General features: G+C 41.0%; 3 protein-coding genes across 4 annotated transcripts; 2 read left to right on the forward strand and 1 right to left on the reverse strand.

The window, feature by feature from the left end:
• Window positions 1-246: 246 nt before the first annotated feature.
• Window positions 247-6,679, reverse strand: CIB3 (calcium and integrin binding family member 3). Of its 2 annotated transcripts, XM_037383157.1 has the most exons (6): window positions 5,102-6,679; window positions 4,770-4,804; window positions 2,906-3,017; window positions 2,392-2,539; window positions 1,331-1,526; window positions 247-832 (listed from the first exon to the last, which is right to left on the reverse strand). In XM_037383157.1, the coding sequence occupies exons 1-6, from the start codon at window positions 5,150-5,152 to the stop codon at window positions 811-813; spliced, it is 564 nt and encodes a 187-aa protein (XP_037239054.1). In that variant the 5' UTR covers window positions 5,153-6,679; the 3' UTR covers window positions 247-810. The 2 variants fall into 2 exon arrangements, with proteins under 2 accessions (XP_037239054.1, XP_037239053.1); XM_037383156.1 differs by lacking the exon at window positions 247-832 and having other exon boundaries at window positions 1,474-2,539.
• A 493-nt stretch (window positions 6,680-7,172) lies between these two features.
• FAM32A (family with sequence similarity 32 member A) lies at window positions 7,173-8,132 on the forward strand. The gene is made up of 4 exons (XM_037383158.1): window positions 7,173-7,276; window positions 7,503-7,641; window positions 7,731-7,784; window positions 7,946-8,132. Exons 1-4 carry the CDS (start codon window positions 7,200-7,202, stop codon window positions 8,012-8,014), a joined length of 339 nt encoding a protein of 112 aa, XP_037239055.1. The 5' UTR covers window positions 7,173-7,199; the 3' UTR covers window positions 8,015-8,132.
• Window positions 8,133-8,904: 772 nt separating this feature from the next.
• AP1M1 (adaptor related protein complex 1 subunit mu 1) lies at window positions 8,905-17,369 on the forward strand. Its single transcript, XM_037382680.1, is given in 15 exon segments — window positions 8,905-9,036; window positions 9,692-9,848; window positions 10,218-10,285; window positions 10,857-10,987; window positions 11,121-11,268; window positions 11,662-11,788; window positions 12,141-12,283; window positions 13,108-13,179; window positions 13,476-13,498; window positions 13,500-13,585; window positions 13,588-13,632; window positions 14,005-14,039; window positions 14,249-14,374; window positions 14,582-14,657; window positions 15,239-17,369. Coding segments are annotated over 15 exon segments (1,302 nt in total). The 5' UTR covers window positions 8,905-8,994; the 3' UTR covers window positions 15,262-17,369.
• The last annotated feature ends 957 nt before the right edge of the window (window positions 17,370-18,326 follow it).

Consider the following 18,326-nt stretch of genomic DNA (forward strand, 5'->3'; position numbering starts at 1 on the left):
AGCTGCTTTCTTAAACACTTCTCATTGATTTTCATGTTTGTATTAAAAACAGAACTGTTGTTTATTACAGTATGTATGTTTTTACTCTGTTGTATAGGACCCTGAGCACTGCATAAATAAACTTATGAAAAGAGACTTTTACAAACTCAGTCAGTCAGTCCTGTTCCTTATTTGTACACGTGGATTCTAGTGTGAAAAACAGGGTATTTCTAGAAATAGAAGAGAGGGACAGGAATCTGGGGTAGGCTGTCTAGTCCTTTAAAGTACGTTGACTTTTCAGTATAAATTCTGAAATGGAGAGCTCTATATTCTCAGAACGTGTAGCAGTCTTCTGTGATACACTGGAAGAATGCTTTAGCAAATGGATTCACTGGACCATTTGTTAAGACTGTAGCTGATCAGAAGAGTTGCTTACACAATTTTGATTACCAGTAGTGTTTTTGAAACAATTGTAAAGGGTTTTGTACTGGTTAAGGCTTTTTTTTTTTTTTAAGCTGCAATTTGATACAAGTTCCTTTACTACCTGGTGGTATCTGAACTTTAAAAAAATATTTCTCATCTCGCTGTCGAGGCCAGATTTGCTCTAGCCGGGAAATGGGAATAGACACTTTGTTAAATTACAGGGAAATCTTGATGAAGAACTTAATAAATTGTTCCTTTAAAAGAGATAAGACAAGACTTCTCCAACTGGTTCAGTTACCAGAAGTTGTCCTCTTTGCTCCTCTCATTTTGCTCTCATGGACAGTAATCTCGGGTGAAGTAATGGTTGTTGAAGGTTCAAGAAGCACTTCCATCTACGTTTCACTAGTTTCAGATTCGAATGTGAAATGTGCTATTAAAAAGGAAGTAATGATCAGTCACATAGTGTTCTATTCAAAGGATTCACTACAATTAATCCTAAAACTGTGCTATAAGTTGGAAACTGTTCTATAAAGCACTTGCAAAGAATAGGATCATTAAATAAATGCAAGATTTGAGTGCTGCTTTGTGTAAGATGTGTGTCAGAATCCACATTAAGACAGTCATGCATTCAATGAGCTCATCTCATGTATTTATCAACAAAGCCTAAGTGCTCACATTAAATTTTTAAGTTACAAGGATGTTTTGTCATGTAAAAAGTAGATCAGAGGTTCAAAAAAGCAAGTCAAGAAGCCTCCACACTTTTTCAAGCATCTCTGCTCCCAGTCTTTGCAGTGGGCAGCATTACTAGAAACTGTCAGGGAAGCGTGGTGATCTGTAGTGTCTGAGGAGATGTAAAACACACACTTCAGAGACTTCTGACAATTAAACTAAGAGCAATTTTCTGTTAGAAATTAAAAGCAAATGTTACCTGAGGAAATCTGGAGCTCGTATTATCATACGCTGAAAGTCTTCCAAAGACAGCTTGCCATCGTTGTCCGCATCAGCTTCATAAATCACCTTTTCACATACAAGGCTAACTTCTTCTGGGGTAAGTTCATTTCGGGTTAATTTGTTAACAGTTTTCTCTAGATCTGATTTGCATATGTAATCATCATTGTTAAAATCTGTCAAAGGAAACAAAATTAATTCAAAGCGACAAAAGTCAGCATTTCACATGGTTGACTGCCAAGACCTAATAGGAAGCATTTGGTTCCCAGGCTGTAACGTATTTATGTAAGTAGAACTTTGAAGTCAGAAATGAAGTTACCGTATAGAAATTCAGTAACAAAATAAAAATCCTGGAGTAATTTCTCCTTATCATACATAAGGGTAGCCTAGCCATAATTAAATCATTCTAGCAAATCGCTACTACTGAACTAAATGCAAGAAATAGTATGAAGTTAAATGAAGAGAATGGACTGGTGCAGTTTTGGTGCAGGTTCACTTTTTTTAACATCTTTGCTGAATCATGTATAGTTTAAATCACACGAAAAGAGTTTGTTTGATATATTGTTTGGCTTTAGGTGATCATAAAGTAACTGAAAACAGTACTGTAAAAAAAAAAAAAATCTTTAAATTTGTCCTTGGAGAAAAATGCTAGAAGTGTGCTTCCCTGCCTCCCACCTCCCCTGCCAAAACCACCCTGCAGATTTATGGGCAGCCAAATTCCTGGTGCTGCACTTTTCCAAGCAGCCCCTCAGACACAATTATTTCTTAAATGTTTATCTGCTCTTGAAAACTGCAGATAATTTCAGGTTGTAAATTCTGTAGAAAATCCTAATCCCAGATAAATATGGGAAGTGGCAGAAGGATAAAGAAGAGCAGAAGTTTCTAGGAGAGAGAACAAACATTCAAATGCAATTAAAAGAAAGGCTGTATTTAAAATATACCGAGCTAGAAATCCTTTGTGGTGACAAAATGAGTATTTTGCACCCCTACATGAAGTTGCAGGATTTCCCCAAAGTTTACTTTTTTGCACATTTTGCTCACCATAAATTTTAAAAGCATAATACGCTTTCAAGTCTCTGGGAGCCATCTCACTCAGCACTGAAAACATGTCCAAAAAATCATCTAAAGTCATATTGCCACCTCCATCCTCAGAGAAAACCTCTGCTATCCGCTGGCGGAATGGATTGTCCTGGGAAACAGAACACAGGAGCAAAGGAAGGTCATCTTTACTAGCATTTATTTCAGCATACATAAGACAACTGCAGCAAGATGATTTTTGTTGTAACCCCTTTTTGGCAAATACTCTCCTTTCTGCTATTACGTTCTTGTCTAACATTATCAGCACTAGACGCAGCTGTAGCCTTCTTTAACCTTTGTGCAATTTCAGGGTGTTTTCATGGAATTGTTAGAAGCTTCCAGAAAGACTTTTCACTTCAATAGCTGAAATCTATTTGTATTTCAGCCTCCCAGCAATTAGTACTGGGTGAATTATTTAAAAAGGGTAAATTAAACTGAACTGTGTCACTCGATTCTAGCTGTGTTCCTTGCTCTGTACCTTCAGCTCTGGCATGCTGCCAATGAGTTCGTAGGGAAGTGTCACGTCTGGTTTATCTGTGTAGTCAAGTGGAACTAGCTGTGGGGCTAGATCTCGGTATCTATAAAACAGTCTGAAATAGAAAGAAAAGCTTGTTTAGGGAACATGTTATTTACACCTCTGAGAACAATGTGTTTGCCTTTTCTGTATTACTTTTCACACTTTGCATCCTTTACCAAGATGGATGATAGCGGTCACTAAAAAGCATTTAGTATGCTCTGTGCTTGGTGGTGGAAGAGACAGTATTAAAAAGAACACAGTTTAACTGGTGAAAAATACAAAGCCTTCATGCTTACAGAATAATTAGGATAATACATAGGTCAGGCAGCCAAACCACTAGATACCCTGTGTCTGAAAACAGATTTTTACAAAGTTTCAGATTTGCTTCTGTGTGGCCAGCAGTAGTATTCAGGCATGTAGCATAGCTATGATGTATGTGTTTATGACAACAAGGCAGAAGACCTTAAACCTGAAGGTCCACCTAACCAATTTCCAAATGCACAAACATTTGTGGCAAGGCAAAAGGGATCTCTTTTCCAAATCCACAGTGAATGTGACCAAAAATAACGGGCTTAAACTGGAGCGTGAAAGAATCCATCTAAATGTCAGAATAAAATCCTGAATGCAGGAAGAAAGATCTGGGACCAATTCTAGCAGGCTTTTATCGACCCCAAGTATCTACCTGTTTTTCCACAGAACTCAGGTTCAAGAGATAGCAGAGACGTATAATAATTTGAATATATTCACCACTTTATCAGCATGCTATTTGTTTCAGTGCTTATGCTAGAGTAAGAATCCCATTCACAGCTGTTATCAACAAAACAATAGGACAGAATTTTAAAAGGGATCCTTATCAATAATAAATGTCTTATTCATGATAGAGTTATGGTTCTGGCCTCTATCATGCCGAAAGGAGACAGATTCAGATTTCAATTATTACAGAACCATTCATATTTTATCCTGTATAGGATTCAGACACATGTATTGAGGTTCTAAAACAGGGACATGCTCTGTACAAAACTGTCATTTGTGCTCTGCCCTTCAGAGAAATTAGCAAAAAATGTGTGATGGCCCCTTGAGAGATGCAGAAACAGAACACTTCCCTTTCTGTTATCATGCATGATGGTTAGGAATGGCAAATGCAACTTCAACATTATGTATGCTACTACCTGGTAAGTATTTTTTATGAGAGGAGAACAAGTTCAGGTTTTATGTAAAGACTCTCAGTCCCACATCAACAGACTACTGAACCTGTCTTTATCAGATCCTATGGTTGGAGATTAAATGGAGTGTTTGATGAGGTGCATGAAGGCTCTGGGAAAAATGTACCTTAGAGTATCAGTCTTATTATTTACAAGGAGACGTGAAGAAAGATAAAATTTGACACAATCGTTCAGGTTTTCAGAAACCAGGCAAAGTATTCCAGAGAGTAACAGTATACTTTGAAGCATCTGTCACAAAACAAGGTGAGAGGAATGTGGAGAGGAGAGGATGGTAAAGTATGCACTAAATTAAAACCAGTTACATCTATTTCTGATAAAGAATCGTACCTTGTTACAAAATTTAGAAGTCTGTCTCAATTTAGGATAGATAACATAGGGGTTTTGTACATTAAAAAAGCAACATGAATGCTCAGGTTGCTCAAAGGTATCATCTTAAATTTGTGTAAATCCAATTTTAAATTATTTTTTAAATACTTCACCCTATGTGTAACCTGTCTTCATTGCATTTTCTGTCCTTTACCCACATGTACAAGATTTAACAATCAATCAATCAAACAATTGTACACAATATACAATTATATAATTGCATATACAAGACTCACCTCAGAATTTCTTTCCTTGTAAAGAATGTGCAGTCCTGTGAAATAAGAAAAGATGTAACAACAGTTTTTAGCATGCATCGCCTCAGACTTTTCCCATACAGTAACTTAAAGGAAGTTATATTGTAATATATATGGCCAAGTATTACAGTTCCTTCTTTCCAGCATATAATTAGGAGTATTTTATAACCCTTCTTGATGTAAGAATCAAACTATGTTACTGAAATCTTTGCTGTAATTTAGTACTACTACTAAATAATTTTTAAGAGATTTTTTTTAAAAAAAACTTCACCTTTATACAGCATTCAGCCTAAACAGCCATTTTTGTTTTATACCTGATATGCATCCAGTTGTTCTGGAGTGAAAATGGTTTGCTTGTTGCCCATTTCAAGCTCTGAATGCTGATTCTTGTCCCATCATTCTTCCCTCAAAGGCACCTTTATAGGAGGTCTGGATACTCAGTTATTAAAAGCTACAACAACAAGGTTCAGGTATAGCAGAGGATCAAGTAACCAGCTCCCCTACTCCACAGGCTGCAAAGTATCATAATAGGAGCATTTCAACAAATCTTTCATCTGGCTGCTTGAGGCTCTTATCCAGCATCACTCACCTGTCTCCTGTGTGCACAACAGACTCATGTTTCAGTATTTAGCCAAACAACTAGCTGCTGATTGTCTGTGCCTTTGAAGCAGCAGGTTGGCTTCATGGACCATGCGTCTTCATTCCCCCAGGGATGGGAAAGTAACCATAAAGTGCTAGGAATGCCTTTCTTCTTTAAGAATTAGCACTAAATCCTAGAAATCAGTAGCAGTAACGGGTAACCCCTCATCCTTCCTGCTTTTCTCTGTAATTTCTGTATGTTCACTGTGTTATAAACGATAACAACTAAAGCAATTTTATTTTGGGTTCAATCAATTCCGGTTGAGAAACAATAAGCAAAACAAGCGCTGGATGCACAGAGAACTCAATTAGTTCCACCACACGCACACCTGAGTCCTAAAAGCGGCATCTTTTATGCCCGGATCTCGACCAATCTCCTCTCGCCGGATGTTCGTCCCGCTCTTTCCCCACTGGGCCGTTAGCGTACGCCTTCTCCTCCTATTGGCTCTCCTGTGGCGCGCTTTTTCAAAGTCTCAGGGTCTTTGTCTCCTTTGGTGCGCTTTTCTAAGCAGCGATTGCCTCAGGGGAAGGGGGAGCTTTTACATTTTCTCACAGGGGAACCACACGTGCCCATTCATCACGGTTGTGGTACAGGTTTTAGATTTACACAGGGTACAACAATTACACTTAGCACACTACATTCTATTATTGACATGAATCATGACTGCGTTTATCACAACTGGACACGAATGCTAATCGTAGTTTGTACTGGAGGTAGTGTATATAAAGGCCTCTCTCCCTTTATTCTGCATAGTCTGCTAATATACCTTACCACTAATGATTATTAGTGTGCCATGCATATATACAGATACGTGTATGGCATTTACACTGAAAATACATGTGGGTATACAGTTCGTACTATGTTCATACATATATAGCATTTACACTGAAAATATGTGTGTGTAATAAGTAACTAAGGGTAATTTGCTGATCAAAGGGGTTTTTAACAAAAGGAATGATCTTGCTGCAACAGGTTTGAGAATGTTTTGTCTGGCAAGAAAAGAGTTAACTGTTAACCATGAGGTTGGAGATGTACCTTCTCAAGGCCAATGTTAAACCATAATCTCATGTTACTATGACAACCTTTGTCTTCGTCTAGACTTTAGTGTAAAAATAGATTAGTTTTGTAATATACAGCTTCTTGCTAGGGGACTGAGAGCATAACTGTTTGCTTAAACTAGCCTTGAAGTTGAGAATAAAAGGGCTGTGTTACTTGTCGGAATTTGCGAGCCTGGATGGAGCTGTGACTCCCCAGCTGCCCAGCTCACTGTTTTTGCTTTCCTGCCTTAATAAATACTTAAGTGAATTTATTTTGGACTCTAGTTATTTCAATTCAACTATAACATGTGGGTATACAATTCATACAGGCAGTATGAAATATGGAAAACAACTATGGGGAGTTGGGCCTGACTGCACAACTGCAGTGTGTGGCAAGCTGCCTCGTTTATTGTAAAACTGTAATCGGTCTTCATTACCAAGCGGCTGGGTAGGTGCGTGTGTCCATGGGCAGAGTCCCCTCAGCGAAGGCAGGCCGGCAGCCCCCCCGCCGCGCCCTCAGACAAGCACACGTTACTCAGCATGGGCCGCTGTGCATGGGACGAGGCGTGAGTGGGGGGCCGCGCCTGCACTGCTTCCTGGCGCTGCCTGGGGCTTCGGCCTTTTCCCTCAGGGCGGCTTCGGCGCGCGGCGGTGCCGCCTCAGCGCGGGAGAGGCGGGGCGGCGCGGCCGCCAGGGGGCGGGGCGGGGCGGGGCGGGGCGGGGCCGCGCGGCGCCATGGCGGACTATGAAGCGGTGCAGCGCGGGCCGCTGCGGCTGAAGGGCGGCGGCGGGGGCCTGGCGGGCGGCAAGCGGTGAGGGAGGGCCAGCAGGGGCACCTACACCGGGAGGGGTGGCACCCACACCGCGGCGTAACACCCCCACAGCGCGAGGGAGAACGGGACGGGACACCGGGGCCGGGGGGGACACGTCTATACCGGGGTGGGGACCGGGTCGGGGAATGGACCGGAGCCGGTGGGGGCACCCACACCGCGGGGGGGTGGCAGCTGGGGCTGGGCGCTGACCTCCCTCTGCCCTCAGGAAGAAGAAGAAGGCGAAGGATAAGGCCCAGATCCTGGAGCAGATCGTGAGCAGCAAGAAGCAGGAGGAGGAGAAGAAGCGCGGGCTGGACAAGCGGACCCCGGCACAGGTGGCCTACGAGAAGATGCAGGAGAAGCGGGTAGGGCTTTGAAAACCCCAATCGACCCCTTGGATGTGGCCCCTGAGGGGCTGCGAGTGCTGGGAGTAACCTCTCGTGTCTTCCTCCAGCAAATGGAGAGGATCCTGAAGAAAGCCTCAAAAACCCATAAGCAGAGAGTGGAGGTGAGCTAAATTATCCCACTTTGCCTGGCATGTGTTCATCACTCATGAGCTGGAGGGACTGGTTTGCCTCTGAAACACAGAAGCGGGGAAGCAGAGGGTCTTGGGGTTCAATGGTGGTGATGTCAGCACCCAATATTAAAGGTTTTCTTTCTCTCCCCTAGGACTTCAACAGGCACTTGGATACGCTGACTGAGCATTATGACATTCCTAAAGTCAGCTGGACTAAGTGAATGGGCTGCTTTTCAAGGCTCTGGATCAGCATTTGGGTTTTGGTTGTATTAAGCAAGGCTGCCATGTAAATCTGTGTATTCTCCATATTGACTATTTAATATATCTTCTGAACATTGATGACTTTGTACTGTCTTATTTCACTGTTTTGGTTTTTGTTTTTTAAAACCAAATATTCAACAAAGTCTTTCCTTGGCTGATGCACTCTGATTTCTGTAGGGGCAGAGGGCTATTTTTTTTTAGTGCTTAAAGTGAGATTAAGGCCAAAATCAACTGCTGCGAGCCAGCTGGAAAACATTCCTTTTGTTATTTTATACAACAGTTGTTCTTTTTGGAAGCAAAGAGGCTGACAGGCTCACATAGAAATTACACAAGAAGCTTATGCTATCTAGAGTTCTTGGCGAGGTGGGGGGGGTCTGCTGTAACTTGTAATTTTGGTGTAAGTTCTCATTAAATTGCTGCTTTCTTCCTCTTTTTGGTGCCAGCTTCTCTAAAATCAGGGGCTGTGCATGGAGTTTGCCAAGCGCCTTCCCTGCCTTCACTGTTCTTACTCCCTTTGAGAGATGATGCCCATCTTGACATTTAAAATCCTAATGCACCTCTTAAACCCCAATATTGATCTTAAACCCGAACACTCGCCCTCCGCTGCCACAGGCTGGGCCCTGGGTGCTCAGTGGCTGGCCCAGGCCCCCTCTGCAGCCCTGCTAAACCCCCGTGGGCCGCAGCCCCCGGCCCGCTGCTGTTCCCAGTGCTACGGAACATTTGCCCAGCGGAGAATGAGCTCCGGGACTATTTAACCGCCACTTCTCCCGTGAGTCAATGTATTCTTCCGCTGCCGCGGCGCAGGACTGCGCCTCTTCCTGCCCGTGGCGGCCGGGTCTCGTTTCGTCACTTCCTGCCGGAAGTGCTGTGCCGGAAGCGGAAGTCGGTGTGTCTGCGGCCGGGCGATACGGCGGTCCGGGCGGGAGGCGGCGGCGGGGCGATGTCGGCCAGCGCCGTCTACGTGCTGGACCTGAAGGGGAAGGTGAGGCCCGGGCCGCGGCGGGGCGCTCTGTGGGGCCGCAGCGGAGCGGCCTCCCTCGGCCCGGGCTGCTGCGGGAGTCGGGCACGCTGCAGTCTGGGCGGGGGGGCCCGCGGTGGCGGGGGGGCTCCCCGGCCTCGCTGAGGCCTGCGGGAGCCGTTTGCCCCTTCCTGGTGCCTCCTTGCCGCCAGCCCCGGTTTTACGTGGCGCTGCGGACCCGAGCTGTGGCAGGGCAGCCGTGGCCTGTGTCTCCTCAGTTAGATGCTGAGTGAGGCGGCTGCTGCGAGCACCTGTGCCCTCGGGCATCCCTCCTGGGGTAATTAATCTCTGCTGTAACTGGAGGTAATTTGTCTCAGAGGAGTTGCTGTGTTTTCCCATCTTAAGATTCCCATTAGGGCGCATGCAGCCATAGGTGAAGCATAACTGGAAAATATTACCACATGACTTTGCAATGGCAAATTAGTATCTGCATTCTAATCAGCGAGGTATTCTGGCATTGCGATTTGCGCTCACAGGATGCAGGGAAGCTAGAGCGAAGCTTGGCAACTTTAAAGTTGCTTAAAGAGGCCTTCCAAACATCTTGTGTATTGGTCTTGCATGGTAGCAACATCTCACGAAAGAGAAAAAAACCAGAAGGATTTTGTTGCTTTCCTTCTAGGTTCTCATCTGTCGGAATTACCGTGGAGATGTGGACATGTCAGAGGTGGAGCATTTCATGCCAATCCTTATGGAAAAGGAAGAAGAGGGGACACTTTCTCCTATTCTAGCACACGGAGGAGTTCGTTTTATGTGGATTAAACATAACAACCTGTATCGTATCCTTGATACTGCAGTTAGCTCACATATGCTGATACGCTAGGCGCTGCTGTGTTATATTCATTGTCTCTAAATGCAAAGCTAGAGAACGGGTGAAGTGACATAAGGAGGGTTTGTTAAAGGAAGTAATTTTCTGCTTTACATAATGTGCACCAGCAGCATAGGGTGCAGAAAAGTGTTTGTATTCATCTTACTCTGATAGATTATTTTCTGAATGTTTGTATTTGTATCTCATTAGACCAGAGGTACTGTTAACTCTTGGGTTTTTTTGGCCAACTCTACTTGCCTAAAGGCATTAAAAAATGCACTTACTAAACGTTTGTTTGAATGGTGATTTTGAATGTGTGTTCCTCAACATCCTTGATCAGTTGTTGCAACTTCTAAGAAAAATGCTTGTGTATCACTGGTGTTTTCATTTTTATATAAAGTAGTTCAGGTGAGTATGAAATTTCAAAAGTAACCTCTGCCTTCTTTTCAGTTCAGTCTAAGTCTGATCTAAATAGAAGCACATAAGAGTTTTCACAGCCTTAAAGAACTGTATGGTTAATAGCATTTTTACTTTATATTTGATTATTTTGTGGAACTATCTTCCTAACCACTAATAACAGAATTGATATTTTGTAGCTGAGTAGGCAAAGGATGTGACACAGTGCTGTAAGTAGTTGTACAAGACCTGAGAACACAGAGAATTGTGAACTTGATGCATGAGTAGCGACATATCATATAGATTCTGTGTTTGGTTCATCTGTACCTGGCATGAAAAATATTTTCTCCAGAATAAATATTTTTCATAATAGTTAAAAGAGTTGCTTCTAGGATCCTCTAGCTCTCTTTTAATTGAGGTGGGTTTCCTGAGGCTAATCTTCTGAACAGAATGCCGTTTGTGAATTACGGGGTTTGGTTTGGGGCTTTTGAAAAATCATCCTAAATAGAAGAATACATTCAGAATGTGCTGTGCTTTGTCCATTAATATCCTCTTTCCCTTCCCTTCTGTCATTTTGTTTCAGGTTTTTTCTGAATATTTCAAGGAGTTGGAAGAAGAGAGCATTAGGGATAATTTTGTTATTATTTATGAGTTGTTAGATGAGCTTATGGATTTTGGTTATCCACAAACCACTGACAGTAAAATTTTACAAGAGTAAGTATCATTCTGTGACAAACTCCTCGGAAAGCTGTGAGCCTTCTTCCTATGCAAACAAATGTTTTGGCTTGGTCTAATTATAAAAAAAAAATAATTTGCATTTTTTCCTGCCAATTCTGTGACTGTAAAGGTACATCACTCAGGAAGGTCACAAACTTGAAACTGGAGCTCCACGTCCACCTGCCACTGTTACGAATGCTGTTTCGTGGAGATCAGAAGGGATAAAATACAGGAAAAATGAAGTGTTCCTGGATGTTATAGAGTCTGTTAACCTTTTGGTGGGTACCTTTAACTTGTAATGAGAATTGTAATAGGAAGTGTGGAAAAGGGCTTACTGTCTGAAAACCTGCAAGGGTACGACAAAAAGTCGGCCTGACTGTGGCTAGTGTACTGTGATGCTCAAAGCAGTGTTGGTCATTAAGACAGAGTATCTGTGAGGACGTCCAGCATCAAGTCACGCTTTCCTTGGGTGTATTGCTCACTTCTGATCTGTCCTTTCCTCCTCTGTCTGTGCCTGTCACCTCTGTGATCTGATTCTACTCTACTGGATTAATTTCTCAGGAGGAAGACTTCCACGAAAACTTGGGACATGAGAATGGGGTGGGAGTGTTGTTTGATGTTGCAACATGTCACATAAGAGCAGTCTTACCTTCCTTTTTGTTTTTGTTCAGGTCAGTGCCAATGGAAACGTATTACGGAGTGAGATAGTTGGATCCATTAAAATGCGAGTCTTTCTCTCGGGAATGCCAGAGCTGCGCCTTGGTTTAAATGACAAAGTTCTCTTTGATAATACAGGACGTGAGTATGTTCATGATATCTTGATAATCATGAAGGATATTATCCAAAGTCTTAGGTTTTGGGATGCGTGAGGTTCAGCTGAAAGGATTTGTCCTAAGATGATAGAAATAGTCCCTTTAGGTCTCACATGACAGTACCAAGCAAAGATGGAATACCATGGTAACCATCTAGGCTTCCTCATCTCTTTTTTTTACCTTGGGGCTTCTGTAGTCCTGAAAGCCTGTAGCGAGGTACAGAAAGTATTGGCTAGAATGGAGGAATGTCAGCAGGCATCTGCTTTGCTGTGTAACTGCCTGGGATGAGACTTCAGACATAATTTGTGTAGCACCTTGAAATGTGTATTTTCTGCTAGGTGGCAAAAGTAAATCAGTAGAACTGGAGGATGTAAAGTTTCACCAGTGTGTTCGTCTCTCTCGCTTTGAAAACGACAGGACAATTTCTTTCATTCCGCCTGATGGAGAGTTTGAACTCATGTCATACCGTCTTAATACCCACGTAAGTCTGGATGTTTGGATTTTTTTATATGATCATGTTTTAGATTGTAGACAGAATTGCTAATGGATTTCCTGTAATGTTAGGGTGTTTTTTTTTCCTTAAAAGTATGGGCAGCATAGTAGTTTTCTAGTGAACTGTTAATAGCAAAGCTTTGTGCTCATTCTTTTTGGAGGAAGTAAGAATTAATTTAGAAGTAACTGGGCAATGGGTCTCAACTAGTATTCAAACTGCTCCTGAAATACTGTCCCTGTGATCACTGTTGTGGTGGTTTTTTTAAGCTATGTGATGAAATGTCAGTGTAGCAATTCATTGTGCTTGACAACAACAGTATTTATGTCACTTAATTTTATTAGAGTCTGTTAGCCACAGTGATAAGGATAGCTTTCCTTTCAAAGAAGGAAAACTTCAATATGCGGATGGTCTGTAATGTGCAGCTATGACAAGAGACAACAAATGAGAAGTTCAGTATTAATTTTTTATCTTCAGGGCAGCAGTTTGTATTAGTTATTTTTAGAGCTTGTCATAGTTCAGTTCCTAGTATGTTATCAAATGGAATACAAGTGTTTGTTATTAAGGATTAATTAGAGACAAATTTTTAAGCCTGTAATTCTTGTAACGCTTGGTGGTTGGTATTCCAGTACCTGCTCTTTTTTTTTTTTTTTTAATATTTTTTAAATAAAACACAACTTGTTTGTCATCTGGAACACCACAGGCTTTCTGTTTTCTGTGGGGTTCACATGTTGAGTGTAGCTTTATGGAGAAGCAACACTTTAATAAGCGTGTCAAAGTAAAACCTACAGCTGCTAAGTGTTTTTCCCCATTAGGTAAAACCACTGATCTGGATTGAGTCTGTGATTGAAAAACATTCCCACAGCCGCATCGAGTACATGATCAAGGTCAGAATTTTTTAAATAATTATGGCTATTTTTTAATTAAAAAATCTGTTTGATTTGTTTCCAAAGCTTGACCGGCAGCACATGCATTTTTATACGTTTTAGTTAGTATTTCTGTGGGACTTGGTTCTTATTGCAAAGTTCATTTCTAAGTTATGATCTCAGCATTGGAGTTCTGTTTCTCAGTTTGTAGGTTGGGGTGGAGTGGTATTGTGTGTGTCTCGGCTCCCTGAACTCGCTAGCATGATGAAAGTACTTAGAGGCCTGCTTTTCTGATATTTTTTTTTCCTTCTTCTTAGGCAAAAAGTCAATTTAAGCGTAGTCAACTGCCACAATGTGGAGATTCACATCCCGGTTCCAAATGATGCGGACTCACCAAAGTTTAAAACCACTGTTGGAAGTGTCAAATGGGTCCAGAGAACAGTGAAATTGTCTGGTCCATTAAATCTTTGTCCAGTAAGTGTTGTTTTTAGTCTTATCACTAGTAGTGTAATAATTAGTTAACTTCATATTTATGAATGTTCAGACTCTGCGTAAAGCAAATTCTAATAGTATCAGATAAGTAGGGCTGGACTCTTCCCTTTTGCCCTTGGATGAAGTATTGGAACTTGCTAATAGATGTTGAAGATACTGTTGTTTATGTTTAACTGGGATATTTTTTCAGAACTAGGTTAGAGAGCAGATTTTTGAGCGATGTCTGTGGATGGTGTAATCCCTTGGCCTAGATTTAGCAGCAGCTGTTTTAGTTTGTCAGACTTCGCTTCTTGGGTGGTTCCATTTCAAATGCTAATGGTGTGGTAGTACAGCTGTCTGTCACCATTCTGTCAGAATGGTCAGTGGCACCCTTGGCTTTTGAGTATGAGGCTGGAAGAAAATGAACTATGCCTCAGGCTGGTTCTAATTTGATCTGCATCTTTAAAAAAATTTTTTTAAAATAAAAACAAGTGCTCATTTTTAAGCCCTGGAGCACAGCTGAAATGAATAGTGGAGTTCAGCAGTTAGACATGAGGAAAACCACTTGTATTGTTGCAAGTTTTCAAGAAGAAAAAAAAGATCTGTCCCTTTTGGGTAGGGTGGAAAAGAATACCTGATGAGAGCCCACTTTGGACTTCCAAGTGTTGAAGCTGAAGATAAGGAAGGAAAACCTCCCATCAGTGTGAAGTTTGAGATTCCATATTTCACCACTTCAGGAATCCAGGTTAGTAGCTGAAAATAGAAGTACTGATAAGTTAATGATGTGCTGGATTCTTAACACACAAGTTTTTCCTTGTCTCTTGATAATTCCTGTTCAGTGTACACAATAAAAGAAATTTTGACCAAAACATTTTTTTTCCCCCTAAATGGTCTTTGGCTGACATGGGAGACTTTTTTTTTTTTTTTTTCCTTAACATATCTTTCTTTCCAGGTTCGCTACTTAAAGATAATTGAGAAGAGTGGCTATCAGGCTCTCCCGTGGGTTCGTTATATTACCCAGAATGGAGGTAAATGGAAGGCAGTAGACTGTAGACATCTCCAACTTGCATATTCTGTTTCTCCAGCATACACCTGCAAATTGAAACTCACAAAGCCAGTTTGCTCATATTCTTGAGTGTTAAACTATACGGTTTAGGTACATGTTAGATTAAGGTGTGCTGGTTTGCCCAGTCACCTTTTTTGGTAGCTTAATGAAAGATCCAATGGGACAGCTCAGTAACACTGTCCAAGTATTTTGTAATTCAGCTGGGATTCAGTGAGATCCTGGAATTGTAAATTTAAGGAGAAATTACTTGTATCATTCTGCCAGCTTTAAGATGTATAAGATGCTGTCTGCCAAAAGGTATTATTAGATTGTTAGCAAGTAAAAGTGGTGGGGTGGTTTGAATTTTTTATCTAACTTTTTCTGGCATGGAAGCACAACTGCCTCCAGATACCTTAATAGAGCTCATTATCATGGCCATTCTAAGCAAAAATCTGGTTTTATTTACATCACTTCATCCTGATTTGCTGATCTGCTTTACTCCTTTCAGTAAGACAATTTACTAAAACTCGTTTTGTTTTGTTTTTTTTTTTTCCCCCTTTACAGACTATCAGCTTCGAACACAGTAAAACACCCCGCAAGCACCACAGACAACAAAACTTCAGGCCTAGAATTTGTTTGCAGAAGCTTCTGTGGTACTGAGAGCTGTGAATGTTGTTGCCAAGGGTCTTGTTTCTGCAGTCTTGGATTGGCAGGGAGAAAGATTGGAAATTTACTGTTTTCAATAATGTGTTTGAGCATTTGAACATTAGTATTGATTGTGTGAATATTTATTTCATTCTTAGAACATGCTGATCTTGCTGCTAAATGCTAATTACGTTAGGAATAGCAGTTACCTTGAGGGGCCAGGAATACAGAATGAACCTTGAGAATGTCTTGTCGATGCCTTCTCCATTACATTCACAATGTTTCTAATACTTGTATTTTAGGATCTCTAAAGACATTGGCCGCATTAGACTACAAATTAGGGAGACGATTGTGCAATTAATGACTGCTGAACACTTAGTTGTATTTAGCCCAAGGTATTATTTTTTCTGGGCATATGAGTGCCTTAACCTCATTCAAAGCTCTGTTAACTTATAAAAATTTACGGAATATGAATTGAAACTCTGAAGTTGAAAAATACAGTTTAGTCTTTTTGCATGGGTTCAGACCATTAATCTGACAGAACAAGTGAATGGTTTGAAACAAAAATACAGGTTGGTTAAAGACTAGTTAACTGAGAACAAGAGATCACAGGAGAAAATGTCTGTGGGAACCATCTCTGTGGAAGCATGATGATTGCTAGGTATGTTAGTCGACATGCAGACTGAAGAGTTTCAACTCTGATACCCCTAGGGGCATGAAATCCCTATGCCAATTAACTATTACTTTTCTTAAAAAAAATACCTATTGTAAAAGAAGTTCAAAACTCTAATATGTAGGAATAAGATCTTAGATTAATTATTAAAAAACCCAACCAACGAACCAAGTTTGGAGGTGATGAAATTTGTAGGAAGATTGGGAGGTTGTTATTATTTTTTTTTCAGATAATAGTAATAATACGCCAACCTCTTCCTGAAAACTGCTTGTTGTTTCTGAAGAGGCTGATAAAATACAGTTGCCATCTTTCTTTCCAGCTTGCCTTTCTGTTAATTTAGGGCAAATACTTTCCCTTTTTCTGCTATAGTTTGCTAGAACTAACTTATTTGCCTGAAGGTGGGATGATTTCTTCTCAGTCTTTTCCATCTGTAAACAACTGTTATTGTAACTTCCTGGCAGAATGGATAACAGTTCAGAATGTTACACTTAAAGGTTGTTTTTTTTTACATGCAGTTTCATTTTTTTTCTGAGAAGCTAAGGTTGGCATGGGTGTACATAGTTATTTTGATTTTTCAGAACAATGTTGATTGTTATCAGTATTTTCTTTAAACAATTTTTAGAATGTTTGGTTTGAATTAGTACTCTTGACAGATGCTACATTTAAACCATCAAAATCTAAACAGGGGACCGCAAATGTGGTGTAATATACTGTGCGCAAAGTTCTCCACACCACTTTGTTGACAGTCCTTGACTCTCCTACAAGATTCAGAAGGTATTCAGTCATTCCCACCACTGAATACTCTTAGACTATATATGTAGATATACCTGTGTATACAGTATATTCTAGCAGCACAAAAATCGACTAAATTCAAACCTGAGATGCAGCTGCTGTACTATTACAGGAAGATCTGCCTCGGGGAAAGCCCGGTATCTGGAGTTATCCAGGCAATAACCAGACAGCTGGTTGGGCAGCAAGAGGTGTGGACATGTATATTCTGGAGTAAGATTTCTGTATTTGTCACCCAACAAGCTTGATGTCAAAACAAATTAGGATCATCTTGTCCAAGATTGCAGTTCCATTACTCGTTTTTCATTTGAACAATTAAGCTTATGACTGGACTAAACATTTTTATATTAAACTGTAACTGATTGACAGATCACTTTCTGATGGCTCTGTTCTTCAAAATGTTCACTATAATTATTTGCCTGTAAATGTGACTTTTACTTGCTTCATTTCGTTTTCCTGTTGAAGGTTATATCTTGCAGACCAGAACAGTGTTTTCTCATATTTTGTCGCAGTTTGCGTCTGTTTTGATGATGGGGCATCAGCCGTGCTTGTCCAGGAAGTAATAAAGGGCAAAAAGTCCTCTCTGAATCAGTTGCACTTCACTTACTCTTTTTTTCAGTTTGATCTGCAGCAAGTTGTAGCCTCTGATCTTGGTGTACCCTCAGCTGTCCTAATATGAGGCCTGGGATATATGGAACTGAACTTCAGAAAAGCTGAAAGAATTCATAGTCCTGATCTGTCTATTGAATGCTGCCAAAACCTTTGCTTTTCTGTTGTTCTCTGCAAAATTCACCCATGCATCATAAAATTAGCACTTGTTAGCACCCTCTCTTTCAGAAAGCAAAACCCCCTCACCTCTTCATCTATTCATTGTCAAAATGTAGGGTCCCTGGGTATTTAGATGGGCGTAAAGTCAGAAACAAAGAGATGTGATACTATTCCAGCACTAGCTCCTTGCTCAAGGAGGTAAAACTTTTTTTTTTTTTTGCCAAGTTTTTCTTCTTAGAGCAACTGCTAAATCTTTCTTGTCTTGGTGCCTTCTGTTCTCTGCCTGTTGTGGAAAAATGTAGATTTGATGGTCGGCCTCTATGTTACAGGTAAGTGCGTCATACAAAATACTTTTAAAAGACAATTTGCAGAGTTCAGATAAGCAGTGAAGTGTCTCTTGTGTGTGTCCAGCTTGATGTGGTTTCATAGCTTTATTACCCAGAATTTGGAATGTTTAAAGACTAAACTGAAAGGCTCTGAAAGCACATCTGTTCCCATATTAAGCCAGCAATGTCTGAATGTTTCCACAGTCTTGTTGTTGTTGCAATAAGCAGGGAAACAGGTGATTTTTTTCTCTTTTTCCTCATCAAGCTTGAAGTGTGTTTCTCCTTCTTTATCCTTCGGACTGCTGACTCAGAATATTTCAACAGCAGGAAGCATTCCCCCTTTCGCTTCCCTAGCACACAAAACTGTAACCTCATCTACCCATTATTTAATTGCTAACTGATTAGATAGCTGTTTCTCAAGGTGCGTCGGTGGCGCTGCCCCGCTGGGGTG

The sequence above is a fragment of the Falco rusticolus genome, chromosome 4 (genome assembly GCF_015220075.1).
Source record: "Falco rusticolus isolate bFalRus1 chromosome 4, bFalRus1.pri, whole genome shotgun sequence".
Taxonomy (NCBI): domain Eukaryota; kingdom Metazoa; phylum Chordata; class Aves; order Falconiformes; family Falconidae; genus Falco; species Falco rusticolus.

Coding starts and splice junctions, on each gene's coding strand:
- CIB3 (XM_037383156.1), bottom strand. CDS start 5,152: ATGGGCAACAAGCAAACCATTTTCACTCCAGAACAACTGGATGCATAT. Junction 4,805..5,101: donor AACAACTGGATGCATATCAG/GTATAAAACAAA, acceptor CTTATTTCACAG/GACTGCACATTCTTTACAAG. Junction 2,540..2,905: donor GCAGCATGCCAGAGCTGAAG/GTACAGAGCAAG, acceptor TCTGTTTCCCAG/GACAATCCATTCCGCCAGCG.
- FAM32A (XM_037383158.1), top strand. CDS start 7,200: ATGGCGGACTATGAAGCGGTGCAGCGCGGGCCGCTGCGGCTGAAGGGC. Junction 7,277..7,502: donor GGCCTGGCGGGCGGCAAGCG/GTGAGGGAGGGC, acceptor CTCTGCCCTCAG/GAAGAAGAAGAAGGCGAAGG. Junction 7,785..7,945: donor CCCATAAGCAGAGAGTGGAG/GTGAGCTAAATT, acceptor TCTCTCCCCTAG/GACTTCAACAGGCACTTGGA.